Source organism: Sinohyriopsis cumingii, chromosome 11 (assembly GCF_028554795.1).
Source record: "Sinohyriopsis cumingii isolate HCF-2022 chromosome 11, ASM2855479v2, whole genome shotgun sequence".
Lineage (NCBI taxonomy): Eukaryota > Metazoa > Mollusca > Bivalvia > Unionida > Unionidae > Sinohyriopsis > Sinohyriopsis cumingii.
In genome coordinates, this window is record NC_142971.1 from 56,937,291 (window position 1) to 56,958,540 (window position 21,250).

The 21,250-nt window shown below is 33.1% G+C and overlaps 2 protein-coding genes across 4 annotated transcripts in view; both read left to right on the forward strand.

Moving 5' to 3' along the window:
• LOC149788506 (calcium/calmodulin-dependent protein kinase type 1-like) overlaps nt 1–17,377 on the forward strand; it is a 193,296-nt gene extending 175,919 nt beyond the window's left edge. The window contains exon 10 of the mRNA XM_089974504.1: nt 1,835–17,377. Within this exon, the coding sequence (XP_089830630.1) occupies nt 1,835–1,930 (96 nt within the window). The 3' untranslated portion in view covers nt 1,931–17,377. The remainder of the gene's footprint in view (nt 1–1,834) is intronic.
• Nucleotides 17,378–18,947: 1,570 nt separating this feature from the next.
• Nucleotides 18,948–21,250, forward strand: part of LOC149788507 (uncharacterized) — a 101,304-nt gene continuing 99,001 nt past the window's right edge. For 2 of the 3 annotated variants that reach the window (XM_089975723.1, XM_089975725.1), the window contains exon 1: nt 18,948–19,022. The gene's annotated coding sequence lies outside the window, so the exon portion shown is untranslated. The remainder of the gene's footprint in view (nt 19,023–21,250) is intronic. The other variant, XM_089975724.1, reaches the window with a different exon arrangement.

Below are 21,250 nucleotides of genomic sequence, written 5' to 3' on the forward strand. Positions count from 1 at the left end.
ATATGAATAAAAGAATAAACAACGAAAAATTCAGTTTTGACAATGTTGTTTCTGCAAATAACTGTCACTTTATTAATAAATACAGAATCTTATTTTCTTCTAAATCTTAATTAGGTTTAAAATATATCTACATTTACTGGCAAAAAGATGTAATATACAGTGCTTTTGCTGGTACACATGTGTACACATAGAGATTATTTGGATGCATGAATTTCCTTGTATTCATTGTTTGTATTTGATAGAAAATACCATATATAAGGAAATTACCATATATACTACAAACTGCACAGACCCAGGTCTGCCATTGCATAAAGTTCTGGCAGAACTTGGTCTATGCAGTTTGCTAGGATTAATAAACAGAACATTGATCCTGATCAGCTGGTGCATTATGCTTTATGTATAGGCAGATCAGGTCAATGTTGTTTGCAGTTGGACTCAACTTATAAGCGAGTATATACAATAAGAAGTACATATGTACATATTTGAATGATTTTGTATTATTGTGAAGGACTGTAATAGATTGTAACAATATACATTGTTTTTAAAGAAACAGGAAGTAATGCTGGTATGATTTATATTTGTATTTAAATGTGAAAAATGTCTCTAATTGTAATAAATTAGTGAAGTTCCTGATTTTAGTTATACTTAAGCATGTTTTTATTAGTGAATAATGTCTTACGAGTCTAGGCTCTTACAAAAAGTGACAGGAAAAAAGTGAAGACAGCAAGCTTTGTAAAATTTAACAAATAATTTATTTCCCTAGAATACAAAGTGAAAAATGTGAATAAAGAACTTTTTGTTTTACGAATCAATATCCAAAAATAATCCAAGAATTAAAAAATAGAAGTCCTATTAATAAAAAGTCCTGAATGAAACTGAGTTTGAATCCCAGTGAAATCCAAAAATGACAGTAATAGTCAGCGAAGTGCTGCAGTGTCAACAGTCTCTTGTTGAATCACAGAAAATATTATTCCAGTTTTTGAATTCTTTATGAATTTCGATAAATGTCCTTGTCCAGGAATCAATTTAGAGCACTAGTATTTCCAAGGAAGATAATCACTGAAATAAAATAATTTGAAGAAAATAAAATCTCATCCCAAACTGGTCACAACAACACAACTTAACATGTCATAAGTTTAAAACCCACTGACTACTTCTGTACAAAACATTAGTTATAAGGCTAACTTAAGACACAGAAATGGATTCCCAGATGGGGGTCAAGAGTTCAATCTTCCAAAAGAAATGGAAGTTTGTTACATGAAAATTATCACGTACTCCCAATATGGCCTTAACATAAATCAGTGGTTCTTAATCTGGGAAAGAATTTTTTTTAAAAGTTTTAAAAAAGATGTTTACCAGAAATGCCATGGTTCCTGAATCAAGGTCAGAAACTAGATACAATGTTTCTATTTTTATAACAGTCAGGTCAAACAGAACTGAACTGAATTTCTGGAAAATGTCAAATCCAGTAAATAAAGTTACCTTACATTAGCATCTAATGGCATAAAAAAAGAGTAAAACTAACAAAAAAATAATTAAATTAAATATACATAACAAATGATTGTCATGAACATATCCACCATGATGTCAAGGCCAGGAGATCATAACACTTGGCATGTAGGCCATGATGTCAAGTCCAGGAGATCATAAAACTCTGAATGTTTGCCATGATGTCAGGGCCTTGAGATCATAAAACTTGGCATGTGGGCCATGATATCAAGGCCTGGAGATTTATTAAACTCAGAGCATGAGCTCCAGATTGCTTCCTTATCAGCAAATCAGTAATGACTTTTAAATAGTAACAACGTTTGTGATTTACAATTCTAAATTTCAGCGAGCATATAATGCAACTGCAGTGATTCGACAGATGCGAAAGCTAGCTATGAACAAAGATGGCCAAGATCAACAAACAACACAAAGTAGCTCATAGTCTGGGAGTGTTGGATTTAGAGGAAAGATTCCTTTTGAGGAAATCCTTTTCTAATACAAGTATATTTGAGGGTATGTTTCTCTAGAATGTGTTCGACTGTGCCGCCATATTACAGGTTCAGAGTCATATGAAGGCCATACCTTGGAGCAGATTGCAGATGGTGCTGGACAAATGAATTCAGCAAAGTTTGATCACTGGGCATATCTGCAGAATCAGTAATCCTGCTGTTTGATGCTTTTGATAACAAATTCCTATGAGAGAGAGACATTGGAGCAATACAGTGTATTTTTCCTTGGTATGCTGTCATAACTGAGGTTTGGATTGCTTCCCCTTAGTAGATTGGATAACATATGCCACTTATTTTTTAATGATACGTAAATATATAATTCCATTATAATATCCAACCATTAATTTAATAACAGTCCCTATCAGCTGCTTAAAATGTATTGTATCAAAGTGGGTGTTTTGAGACTACCTTTCCATGTAATTAGCCTTTTTGCATTTTAAGTAAATACATTAATATTTGCAGGATGGTTGATATATTGTTTGAGTGGAGTACTCTACTTAAAACTATTAATAATCATAGTCAGAGGATATTTTTGAGAGAGAGATTAAAAAAAAAAGCATATTAAGACAGAGGTTTATTCCAGTTTTTGTAAGAAAAGTGTATACTTGTTGTCTATTTTTCCTTCATATTTTATAATTTTTGGATGGAATTAAATATATCAACTTTTCAGATCAACAATTTCCACAGTATCATCTTTAATGCTACTTTGTCACTGATGTCATTTCTTTTTCCTGCTTATGACTGTGGTCTTAGATTAAGTAACAGTAAAAAGTAAAACCAATATGTTTAGTAAAATCAGCAAATAAATTTGTTTCTCTAAGTTATAAAGTGAAAATTTGAGAGGAACTTACAGTATTGTGACTTAAATCCTATATAATTGTAAATGTTCTGTCACACGTCCATAAGGATACAGTGTTCTGAATGAATTTCAATATGCTGTTGTACCAACAGTCTTGATGTATCTCAGTGACATAATCCAGACTGTCTTTGAATTAATTCACAATAATCCCAAATAGGGATTTAGTCTAAAATGTCAGTGAGCACTTTGCTATTCCAATTAATAAGATTTTATAAATAAATGATTCTTCTTAAATTATATCTGAACACAACACAGTAAATAATTCCAGAGACTGAAATTAAAGAAGGAGTTAATTATTTTGATGACAGCAACCTTGTATAAAAATCTTGGTCACAATAAAATGTCCACAATATGTCTCAATTTCTTTATAAAAAATAGACCATGAAATCAAATATCACTAAACAACCTATTTATAACTTACAAAAATGACAAAAAGCAGGTGCACACCAAAACTTTATTCACAATCATGGACAAAGGTCAAGCACACAACAAAAATTTAATATAACACTTTTAACTTTTTAAACAAGTCAATGTCCCTGCTTTATTCAGAATGCATGGAAAATTTATATTTCTGTTTTGCTAATAATTCAAAACAAAGAGTAAATATGGGGAAGTGAATATGAGATAAAAAATTCTTGATTTTAACTAATGTTTTATTCATTCTGCAAGAAAAATAAAATTGATGCAAAAGATATACTTAATTCACAAAAGTATTTCCTATTAATTTTCTGCAAAACTGCTATATAACTTTCATAGTGCAAAACTACTGAATAACCATTATACTGCAGCATGACTTTTGTTTACTGTAGAAGTACTGCATAAGTACTATTCTGAAAAACTACTTTATAATATTATACTGCATGAAGTGTTTAGCTGGAAAAAGTAACATCAACAGAAACGTGACTTATAATTACTGTATTCAAATTATCTCCTCCTACTGTTGTAAGGTTGGCATTTGGGATTTATTCATGCTGGTATTTATACTTGTTGGAGGGAGTTTGGCATGTAAGACTTTTTACATGGTTAATTATTGCAAGAATCTCAGACCTCAACATTAGAGATTTTGTGGTATTTGCATTCAGTTAATTTCATTTAATTTGTAACTTTAAGTAACAATATTATACACCAGCCTTTGAAGTACATCATGCAAATAAAGATCTGATTTTGTGGATCTATACATACAATATTGAAGGATTTGTTGGAAAGTGGGTAATATATTTTGATAGGTGCCTTAGCTGAATATGGTAAAAGTTAATCCTTAAAGCGAAATCATTTTTGACATAGGCAACTATTTACACATGTAGACACTTGGACAGGAAATGAATGGTTAAGCTAAATTTGACTGGTACATTGGGCACTTTAACATACATTCTATCATAGTTTTAATCTTACATTCATCAAAGGTTGTCTTACTAATGCTTTATTAAAAATACAGGCTACGTACAAAATCCAAAATGGCTGACTCACACCATGGTTCATCTTCAGATGACATTTAGTTCAGACAATACTGGTGATGATAGCGATGATGGCAATGATTTAAAATATATTTAAGTATATCAGTAGTTTAGAGCTGGGACGGTTTATTATGAAGATATAGCCTACACCGGGATGGTTTATTATGAAGATATAGCCTACACCGGGACGGTTTATTATGAAGATATAGCCTACACCGGGACGGTTTATTATGAAGATATAGCCTACATCTTATTGTGAGATTGGCAGGTCCTGTTCTTAAGATTATTGTGAAGATATTGCCTACACCCTGCATGACTGTTATAAACAGACTGCAAATGTTTACTTATAATCAGGCTATCAAATAAACTTTGTAAATGTTTTTTGTAGTGTATACATTTTCCTTTGTATTATATATTTCAAGTATATTTTTCATTTTTCATTTATTTTGTATGTTAGGATGGAAAAATAATGTTTACAAAACTATTATTGTAATTTAGCTGAAAAGATCATTAAAAATGATGCAACATTATTCATAGTTGGTACAGAATTAAATTGTATATGGAGGAAAACCTTTGTATGTATGTATTTCAGTAGGTAGGTATATGTGTGTGTTTGTACGAGTTGGATTACTTGCTAGTTTTTCTAATGTAATTGTTAAGTTCACTGGATTTGAGGCCAGTAAGGCTTATGCTGTGCTGTTCACCAGTGTCATATTGTTAGGTTTAGTCAGTAAATAGTGATCGTCAGGAAGTGTTTAATAAATTAGTCTAAATGACTTTCCGCCCTACTGATAAAAAGGTTTGAAGTAAGAATTTATGATATTATACTTTATGTAATGTCCAGACAACTCTGAATAATGTCAATTTTCTCTAGGACTGCTGTCATTCAAACTAAATTCATGGTTCTATTGTCTTTCAAACTTTTTTCTTGGACTATTGTCTTTCAAACTTATTTCTTGGGACTATTGTGGTTCAAACTTAATTCTTGGGACTATTGTCATTCAGACTTAATTCATTGGACTATTTTCATTCAGACCTAATTCCTGGGACTATTGTCATTCAGACTCAGTTCTTGGGACTGTTGTCATTCAGACTCAATTCTTGGAACTATTTTCATTCAGACCTAATTCTTGGGACTATTGTCATTCAGACTCAATTCTTGGGACTATTGTCATTCAGACTTAATTCTTGGAACTATTGTCATTCAGACTCAATTCTTTGGACTATTGTCATTCAGACTTAATTCTTTGGACTGCTGTCATTCAGACTTAATTCTTGGAACTATTGGTCATTCAGATTTATCTCTTGGGACAATTGTCATTCAAATATAATTCATACTTTTTTGTGATTATTTTCATTTAAAAATATGTTGTTTATTGTACTGGAATACATAATTTACATTCACAGTACATGCTAAATTTGTTGACACAAGATTGATCTAAATATGTTTGTTAACCAAATGGTAGAAGTAACTTCTTAAAAGAGATTATTACCCATTACAATTTCTTTTTTGTAGAAATCATTGTAACTGCAAGAGCTGGCAGTGTGCTTATTACATGGAAATATTGCAAATGGTTAGGTCTATCAGTGATCATGCAAGGACACCATCTAAGGGACACAAGCCAAAACACCATGCAAAAGATGATACAAAATTATTCCAGTCAGATTGTAAAGTCATCAGTTCATACTAAGAGTTATGATATCTTAGACACCTTAATTTGATATCTTAGACACCAGACTTTGTGTCAAGTTCGTTTTATAAAACTCGAGTTGCCAGCCTTTACTTGTGACAGCCTCAGTCAACTGATTAATTTACGGTGTCTTTTTACACATTTTAAATTCATTTTGAAGCTTGCTCATTTGCAACAAATACAGTTCATCCCGAAAATTGTTAAAAATGAATTCAAGAGCAGATTTTTAAATACAGACTGGATTTCTTGTTTTTGTATTAATTTATTCATACACCCAACTGTAATCTGATTACTTGCAGACTGGTCCATGATATCCTAATAAAGTCAATCTAATGCTAAATAAGTATTTGTATGCCAGTCAGAACATGCTTGGAAAAACCTTGGATGTAAAAAGTGGATATATTAAATATCCTTAAGTAAAGTGGATATATTAATTTGTCTTTAAGTCAGTAGTTGTATATAATAATAACTTCAGTGACATCACAAAGACCTGTCATTGCTAACAGTAATATAAGCAGTACATTTTTTTCAGGCTGGTGAACTGAAAGATTTCTTTAATTTGTATCATTTAAAAGTTGGTGGAATAACATTAAAAATGTTCTGTATTTCACTGAGTGTAGAAGTGCAAATTCTATTTTTTAAGACTATCTTTTTATGAGGCTCACCTAGCTGGATATTGTCAGCCAGAATTTTCCCAATTTCAGAAGTATTGCTACAGTTGTTGATAAACCCCTTTCAGGGCATCCAAATTATTCAACTTGCATCAGAAAGAAGCATGAATGTCCCAAATGCTTTGGCCACCTCCATAAATTTACTTCAGTGTTTTGTTCCTGCAGTGTACAGATAGTCAAGTTTCAATGTATTAGTAATTGATTCTTTCTCAGTATGGTGGATATTATTTATTATTGAGTGTGGGGGTTGCCTGTATTATTTTTAGCTCACTTGTCCACAAGGCCAAGCGAGTTAATGGTATGGTCTTTTGTGTATCATCCATCATGCACTATCATCCATTCACAGTTATTTACAACATTACAAAAAACTGCCTGACCAGTTTGCACTTAATTTTATAGGGCATTCTGGTAGTCTTTTTAGATTGTTCAGTTGATCCCAATCTGTCATGCAGTATTTCCTCCATTACTAAACATAGAAAAGCCTTTTAAACAACTTTTCAAAAACCACTCAACAAAATTTAATCAAATATTTGCTGAAAGTGTACTGGCATAATAGACTTTCAGATCTTTTCAAATGATGAAGATCAACCAGAACTTCAACAGCTTCTTGTCACAGACTAGAATTTGACAGAAGCTATCCTGGCCTGAAGACTTCTACAAACAATGCTGATTCATCATCAGCTATGGCTACTATTAAAAGTGTAAACTCCTCCACAAAAACAGAATTTAACCCAACTTAAAAGAAGGCAGTCTTGCACGAGTCTTTTCAAGTTTATACAATAATGCCAAAACATTATTTAATATAGAAAATATTATTAAATATAGAAAAGCCTTGAAACAACTCTTTCTCAAAAACTGCTTAACATAATTTAACAGAAAGCACCATGATTAGTGTAATGGTCATCCACCATTGCCACTGTTACAAAATGTAGACAAATATTTAAACAGCTTTATCTTGGAAAACCACTCTTTGGAATTTGATTAGCTCTGGAAAACAGCATCATTGCATATAAAAGACCTTTGAAATGATGTGTTATCAAATACTGATGAAGATACAAAAAAAATAGAGGAAGCTTTAAACAATTGACGTATTTCATCCAGAACATTGGAAGACATTTTTGCAGAAGGCATCCTACTACCCTTGCATTTGGTTATTAGATATATGTCAACAGGTGTGTGATTAGACCCACATGGGCCTCTCATTTTTTTTTTGCCACACCAATATCACCTTTGTTACCTTACCTTTTTAAAACAAAGGTGTTTGTAATGTATTGTAGAGCATATGTTGTATATAATAGCTATTTTGAAGAGTAACCATTTATCATCATTTCTATTACATACTAATCATTGTTATCATGTATATATTATTGCATCACAATTTTATTATTATAAAATTAAAACTATTTTTTTTGCACTTTTAAATGTACAGTATTAAATTGTCGTTCTCAAGTAGATAGATTTTTCTACACTGTTACTGCCAGTTTGTATAGCCTGTTCACTTTTTACCTAGCCAAGAATTCTAACAAATATGTTCTGCTCTCACATACACTGAATTTTGTGCTATGGTGCTGTAAAACATTACTACGGACATACATCAAATATTTTAGCAGTAACTAAATGAAAAGTTGACTTCAGTTTTATCTCTTGTGATGTATGTGGTCTATTCCAGAATGTGCAATTCATGCTTTTATTCTAAATATCTTTTAGAAAACTTAGTCTAACAAACCTGGTGCATCATATTTACAAGTCTGCCTTTATTCAGCAATTAAATCTTCCTATTTCTAGAAATTTGATTCCTCTCCCCCTTTTCCTTCTTTTTTTGTGGGGGTGGGGAAATTAAATGGAACAGAAATTGAACCCCAAACTTTCAGTTCTAAAATAAACCCAAAAAAGACAGTCATTAGTGAAGTACACTGATACCAGGCAGGGTCTGCAGCAGTTAAGTACACATGATATCGGTTGAAGTCTACAGTGGTACACTTTCATATTCATGGGTGGGGGTGTGTAGCCAGTTAATTTTCTGATGTACACATAATAAGAGAGCTGGAGTCAAACTTGGTTTCAGTGTGTTTCTTTTTCTGGGTTTTTTTAAAAATCTGTGCTTAGCTACCTCACTGATCAGGGGCCCCAAGTGGTCTAAAGTGTTCTGTTACGGATCACTGCCATCTCACCTCTGTCTGCATGGGTTCAAGTCTCGGATTCGGCCAATGTGGGTATGTGAGAAAGCTTGCCAGTAGCTTCTCGTGGGTCGGTGGTTCTTTCTGGGGTTTTCCTGGGTTCTTCCTCCACCATTAATACTGGCCGCCATGTATAGCCTATCATGTGCTGAAAATGGCCTTAAACCCTACAACAACCACCTCCATCTCACTGATCAGTATGCATTGAAGCATGCAGTTTCTTCTTGATAATGTATGCAGATAAAGAAACAAAAGAACTGTAGATATATGTATATGGGATAACATTTCAAACAGATAGGTAGAATATCGCTGATTATAAAAGCTGTTTTCAATCGGTGTACACTCCGGTTAAAAGTATGCATCACTTTGAAAACAAAATTCTACATATATAAAGAAAATATAAAAGAATAGTGCAGCTGTCATGTAGATTAGAAGTAATACCACGTTTGATTTTCTTTTCATTTAGCTATATTTTTTTTTAAATCATTGGTATATGTTACATCTACCTTGCTTCTTATGAAAGCATCAAGTATATTGTGCATGGACGCCTGATCATTAGAGCAGCCATAAATCTTTAACTTGCTTCTTAAGGAAATCCAAAACTTAATTCAGTGTCAAACATTTTGAGTCCAAATGCATTCAGTATCAAATCTTCCTGTACGTCTGAAGAATCCATGACAGACTCAAAAGTATTGACATGCATAATTTACAGAGTATGTATGTGCTTTTTTTGTAAAGAGATTTATATATGATGGTCTCTAGTCATATGATTGACACAATACATTACAGCCTGCTCAGTAATTACAAGGTATTGCTGACACATAATTATTTCAAAAGATCTGCTTTGGTTTGCATTTATAAAGGCTAATGAGCAATGTTGTTTAATGGTACATTATATCTTATAGCGACTAATTAATTGAATTGTTTAAAATTACATTATGTCATCATGTGATCAATTTGTAGTTGAATTGTTTAATAAGTTACATCTTGTAGTGAGTATTTGAAATGTTTAATACATCATCATTATGTCTTTTAGTGACCAGCTACTACTAGAATTATTTAATACAACAGGATTGTTTTTTAATGACCAGTTACTACATTGCTTAATACAATATTATAATTTGTATTGACCAGTTACTACATTGCTTAATACAATATTATAATTTTTATTGACCAGTTACTACATTGCTTAATACAATATTATACCTTTTATTGACCAGTTACTACATTGCTTAATACAATATTATACCTTTTATTGACCAGTTACTACAATGCTTAATACAATATTATAATTTGTATTGACCAGTTACTACATTGCTTAATACAATATTATAATTTTTATTGACCAGTTACTACATTGCTTAATACAATATTATAATTTGTATTGACCAGTTACTACATTGCTTAATACAATATTATAATTTTTATTGACCAGTTACTACATTGCTTAATACAATATTATACCTTTTAGTGACCATGTCATATTTAATTTGTTACATATAGCATATCTTCTAGTGACCAGTTTGTAGTGGAACTGTTCAATAAAACATGTTATCTATTTGCAACCATTTTTAGCTGTACTAGTCATACAGCAGAAGAGAGCTTTGGGATGGTCTTTTGTCAATCATCTGTCCATCGTCAGCACAATCTTGTTATCACTACATGTCCTAAACTACTTACAGCATTGCCGTGAATCACATATTCATACCATGATCTAGTTGGACCTAAAAAAAATTATGCTGCTCGGACTTCCAATATCTTTACCAAAATGGCGATCTTGAAAATCTTGTTTACATGAGATTTTAGCCAAAAGATTTCCTGTGATATCTTGTTGGCTGCCACAGTAGTCATCTTGAAAATATTATGACCACCTCTCCTGAATGAATGGTCATATCAGCATGGGGTTTTCACTAAAAGACTTCTTATATTGTTTTGTTCATCCTAAATTAAGTATGATTACTTTAGTGGTTATCTTGAAAAGATTGTTACCTCTAATCCTCCCAAATGTATGTCTGTGTCAACACGAGTTTTCGCAGACTTCCTATGATACCCTGGTGGCCCTAAAAGAAATGAAAATGGTGCCAGTCATACATCCAATAGGACTGCCATGACCATTGTCTTGAAAATCATCTTGCCATTACTCCATTTAATTAATGATCATTATTTTGACAATGTTATCACCCAAGAGACTATTTTCTTTATCATAAATGAAAATGGCTCCAATCTGGCATCCATTATGTCTATCACAGCAGCTAATTTGAAAGTCTGGTTTCAACACTGAAATTAAAAGGGGGGGGGGGGGAATGGTCTCAAATTCCTGGAAATTATTTTTGCTCATTAGAGTGTCAGTTCTTTCGAGGTACGTATATTTGAATTGTATAATAAACCACCACGGATTTCATAAGTACCATGTCTGCATATGTATTGTATGAACATAATAAGAATAACAATGATCTGGGCTAGATTGATTTAGTAATGGATATTGTGACATTATTTGGAGTAGGATATTAAAAAAAGGGGACTTCCATGGCCTTTGTAATTTAATTTTTCAGTGACAGAGATAGTGTGTCACATTATGACTGGTTTGGGGATTTTATCTTAAGTTTCATGGACAACAGAGCCTGGGTCCACTTTATAACATTTTGGTGTGCTTTTATTCGAGTAAATATGGTATTAAATTTAGGTCATGTTTAAAACGAATGGATAAGGTTAAGCAGTGATAAATGTTAACTTCGGATCTATTATTGTATATGTATGACCAGTAGTCAAAAACTGGTTTATTTTGTATTTGTTACCAACAGTCAATTCGTGTTTTTGTGCATTTTTCTTACTGCCAATTAAATTGTAAATTGTTTTCTAAAACTTTAATTTGGAACGTTTACCAGTTATTGATTTTAAGTTTTATAATACAAATTTATAATCTTTAATCACAAGGTTTTCCATGTGCATAGAAGGTTGTTTTCTTATTATTAGGAGTAGAAACTGTAGTGATATTTGTGTATTAGAAATTTTTTAATTTAATTTCATTATCAAAACAAGAGATTACGTTGTTGAAAAAAATCAAAATAAACCAAATTATGCCATCATTTGACACCTTATTTAATAAATATGCATCATCCTGCTTTACACATGTATTTTTCTATGTATGTATTTAAATGTGTCACTAATGTCCTGCCAAAACATTTTTACAACAGTCATTAAAAGTGGAATTTATCTCTAGTACTGCTGTGATGCCTGGATTTTCCATGTTACAGTGATAAATGTGGAATTTTTCTATATTACTGTGATTTCTGGATTTTCCATGTTACACAGTGATAAATGTGAAATTTTTCTGTATTGCTGTGATTCCTACATTTTCCATGTTACACAGTGATAAATGTGAAATTTTTCTCTAGTACTGTGATTCCTGGGTTTTCCATGTTGCACAGTGATAAATGTGAAATTTTTCTCTAGTACTGTGATTCCTGGATTTTCCATGTTAAACATATTCACTAGCCAAGGTTCCTATAAGCGTATCTACACCTTTGCAGATCAAGCAGCTATATATGTGCTTTGTCCTAGTGACATCTACTGGATTTCATGTGTTGCCTCCCTTAGCATATAATGCCAACCAATAGCATGGTGCATTGCACATCAGCCAGAAAGGTGGTGGCAATTGACCTGAAAGGGATACTATGCAAGTTTAACATCAAAAGTATGACTACTGGTATGTACCAGATGGAAGGCAATTTAGGTGTATTGGAGTGAATGGTATTTGTGCAAACATGGACTGGCACTGAATGAATGCTTATTTATCAGTCCGTTCAGATTGTGTGCTCCCCTTGTCTCGATCACATAGGAACAGTTTTCAGATTTGAACAACTATATTTGTATTGGATGTAGTGGCTTGCTGCTACATCTAGTGAAATTCACAGACCCAAAGCACAGAAATTTCTGTTTGATATGCCAAGGTTTAGATAGGGTTATCATAACCATTTGTTTGCGAAGATGTATTAGATAGTGATAAATGTGGATTTTTTATGTTTTGGTTGAACACAATTTTTCAGACCAAGATAGCTTGACAACAACCACTAACCCAAGGGTAGCTACTGGCAAGCTTTCTCACATAACCCACAATGGCTGAGTTTGAGACATGAACCTTGAGACACTGACAGAGGTGAGATGGCAGTGATTGGTAAAAGCGACCACTTGGCCACCTGTGGCCCCTGCTTTTTTGTGTCAATCTCTATTATCCTTGAGCTTGCATTATACAACTGTGTATTGCTCTCAGCTTTATGAATTGTAAATTGCTGATAGTTCATTGGATTACAATGAGGACTATCATCATTGTGAATTTAACCAGGATTTGCTTGTCATGAGATGATGGATTCAAGGACTATTGTTCAACTGAAGGGAATACAATAGAAATGTCTGCACCCTGCCCTTCCTGTGCATGGTGTGCTGGCAGATGTGGGAATGTGCTGTTTGCAGATTGGTGCAGTTATGCATAAAATGGTAAGAAAAGTACTGTATAATGCATTGACAGCAGTATTTGTCAGCATTGAAATTGTATACAATATAAATATTGCATTATTCATTATTCAGGCAATCACCAAATGGTGATGGTTATTTTTTAAGTTATCAATGCATTTGTGAATTTTGAAGGCATAACATTTCATGGATATAATTATATTTTATTTTATCATCATTGAAAAAAGAAAATAAGTGAAAACTATGCATTTCTGTTTCCTCTCAGTATTCAACTTTAATATTGCATTTTGTCTGCCTTAATGCACTATAAAAGGAACATTGAAGCCATGAGCATAATGCATTCATAAGACATTTTTATGTTTAATATATAAGATAGAAAGGGTTCACATTTTGAACTTCTCGTCAATACCATCAGCTGCATTGAATCAGTACTATGATTTGAAAGGTATAGTATCAGAAGAAGCAATACAGATAGTAATACAGATTGAAAATTGTACTTGAACTGAATGGTAATAGTAATACAGATTGAAAATTGTGCTTGAACTGAGTGGTAATAGTAATACAGATTGAAGATTGTACTTGAACTGAGTGGTGAAGATTGTACTTGAACTGAGTGGTAATAGTAATACAGATTGAAAATTGTACTTGAACTGAGTGGTAATAGTAATACAGATTGAAAATTGTACTTGATATGAGTGGTAATAGTAATACAGATTGAAGATTGTACTTGAACTGAGTGGTAATAGTAATACAGATTGAAGATTGTACTTGAACTGAGTGGTAATAGTAATACAGATTGAAAATTGTACTTGATATGAGTGGTAATAGTAATACAGATTGAAGATTTTACTTGAACTGACTGGTAATAGTAATACAGATTGGAAATTGTACTTGAACCGAGTGGTAATAGTAATACAGATTGAAGATTGTACTTGAACTGAGTGGTAGTAGTAATACAGATTGAAAATTGTACTTGAACTGAGTGGTAATAGTAATACAGATTGGAAATTGTACTTGAACTGAGTGGTAATAGTAATACAGATTGAAAATTGTACTTGAACTGAGTGGTAATAGTAATACAGATTGAAGATTGTACTTGAACTGAGTGGTGAAGATTGTACTTGAACTGAGTGGTAATAGTAATACAGATTGAAAATTGTACTTGAACTGAGTGGTAATAGTAATACAGATTGAAAATTGTACTTGAACTGAGTGGTAATAGTAATACAGATTGAAAATTGTACTTGATATGAGTGGTAATAGTAATACAGATTGAAGATTGTACTTGAACTGAGTGGTAATAGTAATACAGATTGAAGATTGTACTTGAACTGAGTGGTAATAGTAATACAGATTGAAAATTGTACTTGATATGAGTGGTAATAGTAATACAGATTGAAGATTGTACTTGAACTGACTGGTAATAGTAATACAGATTGGAAATTGTACTTGAACCGAGTGGTAATAGTAATACAGATTGGAAATTGTACTTGAACCGAGTGGTAATAGTAATACAGATTGGAAATTGTACTTGATCCGAGTGGTAATAGTAATACAGATTGGAAATTGTACTTGGAAAAGTTTCTTTTTTTTGTTGCCAGACTGACAATTTTAACGTAAACCTGAGGCTCATTCCTATTAATCTTTGTCATTCATTGCTTTTTTCAAAAGGCACAAGTCATAACTTGCATTTGCAATTTGTTAATTTACAAATGGACAGTCCTCACTATTTTCAAACTTGCTGTTACTAGAAGCAAAGAATTGAAATTTGTGTGAAAGATGTGTCCATTATTAAGCTAGAATATTTATTTTTCATCGATTGCCAGATGAGCATACTGCCTCGGAAACATAAATTGTGTAGAGATATGGATAACAAAATGAACAAACTTAATTTTTTCCAACTTTTTTGGACACTAATTACACCTACCTTAATTAAATGCTTGGCCCGAGTTGATGCAACTCCTTACCCATAAATTTTTTTAAAAAAATAGATTTTGGTCTATATAAACATGTTTTATTTCAGGTTTTATTGTTCATAGTGGTACACTAGTAAACTTGGCCTGCCACAATTTAATTACAATTGATACTAACCTCCTATTTTATGCATATATGAGAGCTTGACATGTTTAACTTTATGGACTTCATGCTAGTTCTTGACATCTGTTGCCTTTTCAAAACATCTGGACTCAATCTTACAAGGACCTACCAAATGAGCTGCACAACTAGTTTCATAGGACAAGCACCGTCACTATAGACATGGATTTAGTTGTGCAAGAAATTTGAAAACGGGTCTCAGGTTTGATTTCAGGGTAGAGAAATTATTTCATTTATTGCTGAGACTATGATACTGGGGACTTGTAACTCATGCGTAGCCAACCAAATATTTTCCCATCTCTGTAGCATTATGCAAATGAGGTTGTCAGTGCACTGTAATATCAGGTGAAATCTTTTAAGGAGCCAATGTAGCTCATTAATGGTATAAATATATATACTTGTATATTTCATGGTATACATTTTGTAAACCACACTACTTGTATATTTCATGGTATACATTTTGTAAACCACACTACTTGTATATTTCTTGGTATGTATACATTTTCTAAACCTCACTGCTCCTTTAGAATACTTTGTAAATCACACTACATCTATATTTCATGGTATATATATTTTGTAAACCACACTGCTCCTATAATATCATGAACATAAGAAATAAAGGGATCCTTTTTTGGCAAGGCATGCAGGAGTGCATCGGTGTATATTTTTTCTCTTCATTTTAACAATATTTGTGTAAAATGAGATAAAACACGAATTTTTAAATCGTATGGAAAATTTGAATTGGTTTTTGTTAACCATATTTGTTGGCAAGATAAACGAAAAGAATTTAAGTTCATATACTCACTGTACATTCAGAAATTTAATTCTAAGATTTATTTAATTTACCCAATTTTGTACTTTCATATTTAATGTAAAAATTGCAAAATGAGGTCATTTCACAAAATATCCTTGCCAGTTATAGAAAAATTGTCAAAATGGAGCAGTAAATAATATATGTACTCATAGTTACTGCAAACTTGAGCCTGGCACTTAGGTATATAAAGTGTTTTGTTTCTAGCCTGGAGACAATTTTATTTTCCCCTTGTCAACAATCTTACTGATCAGCTGACCACTGCAGCCTTATTTGCATATGAAAAGGAGATGGATAATACCTGGCAGCTGTTCTAAGTTAACAATCCCAGTAGTATATATTGTTCCAGGGTGTTGATAGTTGGTATGCTTTTTATGTCAACTGTCCCAAATACTGCAATGTAAGAAATCTTCCCATTTCAAATTGTAGTGTACCATGTTACATTTGATTAATAATGTATGATACATAGCTATATAACTTGAGCTTATTAAAAATTATTAATATTCAGTTTTGTTTTAAGCAGTACTGAGAAAAAAAATCATGTTGCCTATGTTTGTGTCTCCTTTTTTTAATTTTATTGCAAGATGGTGGTTTGTTTTTCTCTAGCAAGGATTCCACATTTATATATTGTAAGTGCTTTTTGTAAGTCCCTGCTAATATTCAGCGAGAGATGTTTGGTTGCAGTATTTCAGAAACTTCGTAAATATTATATAAAGCTTTTCAGGAGATGTAAAACAAAGTTTTGTCACTTCAGATATTTATTCCAAAAGTTTACTTGAAGTAATGTCCCTACTATATTGTAATGGGTGGAGTAAAGGTGTTCACGTTTCATCCAACAAGAGCATTAGAATTACAATGCAGTTAGAGAGATAAGAGTTCTGAAAGGTTTTGTGGTTTGAATGAATCCTTGCTATCCTGAACATTAATTCAACATTCCTTTTGTATTTTCAGGGAAACGTGTATGAATATACACGTTTTTTTGTAATCAGAATCATTATTTATTGTACCATATTGTGTCTAGTTTTCATGGTATTTCCTTTCTTTCAAGCTGTAGTAATTTTCTTATTATCTATATTGTTAGCATCTTCTACAATTTTATTATATTTTAAACTATTACATCTAAAATGTGCAAAAATAAAATATTTTACCACTCTTATGTTCTTCATCCATTTTTTTCAAGTCTTGTTTTATAAACTTCTTGAATGTAAAGAAAACTAATTGTCAATTACCTGTTCTCAACCCAATGAAAATAAGTAATAAATATCAGTTTCACCTTTTGAAAATATCACCAAAATACTTTATGGAATGATGCTTCTATATGCCTGCAATAAGGCATATTGTTATGAAGTTATGTCTGTCTGTACTACCACGTCGGCCTCTCCTGCGTGCTAGGTAATTCTGTGCAACAATACATCATTTTTGTAAACATTTGATCACATGCTATTTTGGGTCAAAAATCCATTTTGTATCTGGAAAGAACAATCGTACACTAATTGATAAAAGTGATATCCATAAAGTGTACAAAAATATCAAACATTTAGACTCAAAATGCACATAAAAAGTATTTCTAAATGGCAACGCAAGACCCACTCCATGACCTTCTTGAACCTGTAACCCAGAAAATTCTATTTACTATGCATCTTTTAGAATCATACAAATAAATACATTATATAAAAGATGGAAATTTGTACCTTAAAACAAAACTAATCTAAGTTTCCAGTTTTGCAAGAAGTTGTCCCACACGTACAAAATTGTCTGCTACCCAACGTGTCTACTTGCCACTAGAACATAAATTCAACAAATTCCCCGGTGTGTAGTCTGTTTCTACATTCTGTATTAAACACATTACATCCTATTCATAAAATGTTTAACTTTACTAACTTTTTTACAAGATCGGTTTAGTTTGCTTTACATCTCTTGTCATTTATTGGCATTTTTGTATGTTGAATTATGTCAAACTAGCTATAAACCTGACCTAATTACTGGACTGAACTGCTGATAGAAACCGTCCAAAGTAACGTATTTAATTTCTATAGCCCGATGGATAAACATTACATCTTTTCAAAGCTATGCGCAGAATATCCAACATATCGCGAGTAAAGAAAACGGGGGTATTTTATATTTGTCAGTCGCTCGAATTCGGTATGCATTTTGCTTCAATATTGGAAACGAAAACAGGTGCACAGAAATGCCCAGCAGCAGTGTATGTATGTTACTACTTTCATTTCTACACAGTAGGTCCTGTTTTCCACAGTCTACAGTCACAGAAATTTGTGGATATATTTTACTTGGAGAAACAATGAACCCTTTCAATCATGGGGTAAAAGCACTTGAATTAAAAGATGAAAAATGCAGGTCCAGAAAATGCCGTGGCTCATATCCTTTCGTCTACACAGAAGCTGACATCCAGGCTTAATCTATACTGATAAATATAGGTTTGACCATGAGTACTCAAAAAACTTAAAAGTTGTTGAATTTTTAATATCATGGTGTTTGCATAGGTTTACTATGGGAACTGAATTAGTACCACGAGTCTAAACTGATCGAGAGTTAAATGTATCGAGTTCTAACCAGAACGTTAGGAGGTTACAGTATAGATCATTTGGGTGCTTGCCCTAAATATTTGTTCAGACAATCCAAATGCTCAATAGATTAGATTCGTCTGGTGGACTTTGTTTTACAGATAGTTCGATATCTGTATCTTTTTGTTTTATATGGAAGGTATGAAAACCAGTCTAGAATCACAAGAGGCCAACATGATGTTGAGAATTGTGTGTTCTTTCTGGGTTTTACAAAAGGTATTTAAATTTAATATAATTTAAATTTTGTACAACGACATTAAAAAGGAGTTTGTTGTTGTTATCACATGACCATTGGACTTATGATGTCGTGTGAGAGTTGTGTCTGAAATTGTTCTAAAGATGAGCTAGATTACATTGGATGGAAAATTCTTGTGCTGCTTTATTGTTAGTGTGGTCTGTATTACAGAATTAGGCCGCAGTATTACTTTGGCTGTATTTCATGTTAGGGCTAGGAAGAGAGCAGAGAAGATTTTAAAAAAATATTTGTTTGTTATATTTGGGATTTATGAACATTGGAACCTTTGCCGAGTATTGAGGTCCCTAGGGACATATAAAAAGCGCCCGTCTGACTATGTATATTTATCTGGTTCGAGAGTATTTGGGTGGGTTATGTATGTTTTACATATTGTTATTTTTAAGCTAGAGGGACACCCTTTCTGAGTACTCGGGTCCCGAAACTCAAACCAAGAACCAAAACTTAAATTTTGTGCAAGTACATCCATTTAGACCAGTACCCTGGAATGAGCGGACTCCTGCCTGCAGATGGTTACCTGCCTTCCTGGTCACTACCTCCTTTGCCTCAGTCGCACACAAGCATGCAACTCGCGCATGAAACACCTAACAGTAGTAAATGGGGCCACCCTACGTACAATGGGAATTAGCATTACAGGGACCCCTGGGCCACTCTACGTACAAGGGAAATTTAACATGGCGAAAAATCGTGGGCCACTCTACGTACAAGGGGAATTGAACATGGTGAAAAATCGTGGGCGGCTCTACGTACAAGGGGGAATTTAACATGGGGGAATAGAGTTTGGGTTTGTCTAGGGACAAGGGGAATTGAATATGGGATTTTTTTTTTAAAATTTAAATTTAAAAAAAGGGGTAGGCAATGGAAAGGCTATCTCTTTTCGAGAAATATGCGTGGCCCTGAAAAGGGCCTTTGGCTTTCTTCTATTTCCTCCATTTACTCATCCAGCCCCTAATCTTTCCCCAAATTCCTTTTTTCTTCTTCTTTTCATTTTCCGGTATCCAGTCCGGGTGCCCCATGGCTCGGAACTTCTGTTGGATTTTTATCCAGTTATTGTTCAGTCTCTCATATTCTTCTTTTTTCTTTCTATTCTCTTGTTCTTTTCTATCTTTTGCCCACCTGTCCTTAATTTTCTGCACTTATTCCTCTATTATCTTTTTCATCTTTTCTTCCGCTTTCTTTAGTTGTTCAATGCCCCTTTTCACGAACTTCCACTCTGACCATTTCTCTAGCTCTTCTAAATAGCATCTCACTGCTTTTACCTTGTCCATAGACTCTTTTATAGTCCCTACTCTTACATACTCTGGTTGAATCAATCCTCTCAATCTCTTAACTTCTTCCTGTATCATCTCCTCTATCATCTTCCTCGCTAATTGTAGTTCACTGACATAGTCAAGACTTTTTCTCAACCTCCATTCTCTTTCTATCCTTTCAATAGTATACTCTCCATCCATCATCCAAAAGTAAACATTTCTTAAGTCATTAAACAACGCCGACACTTCCATCTTGTATCTTATTCCGTAGAATGGTTTGAACGACGAATACTGTGGGTTCTTATACGAAAAGCGCGGACGTGAAGGAAAACATCCCCCTAAAAACATAAAATTGATCTTACCTAGATCATGACCAAACAACGCGCGGACGTGAAGGAAAACATCCCCTACTTTCTCATTTCATATAATAAAACCAAAACTATACTCTTCACATACGCTAATAAACAATAAACAAACCCATAATCTACTATTTACACAAACTTACGTGAGCAGTTACAAACACAAACACAAACACACAAAATAAACAATAAAGAAACCCATAATCTACTATTTACACCAACCTACGTTAACAGTTACAAACACAAACACAAACACACAAACACATACACTCTCACTATTAATAAAGAGTTAGTGTTTATATTCACACTACTCTACATACACACATTGGCAAATCGATCGTTATTTCTTTTCTAGAGTATTGGGTAGCCCTGAAAAGGGCTGTTTTTTTGGAACTTCATGGACACCTGGTTAATGGTGGCACCTTCCAGGCCTGGCGCCGCATACACATCTTGTCCCCCAGTTACTTTTTACCTTTTTGGGGGAGAGAGCAGAGGCAGGATATGTGGCTTCGGAATCCCAATTTTCGGTTTCTGGGATTCTGAAATTTTTTCTTCTCTCCTTTTCCTCCTCCTCCTCTTCTT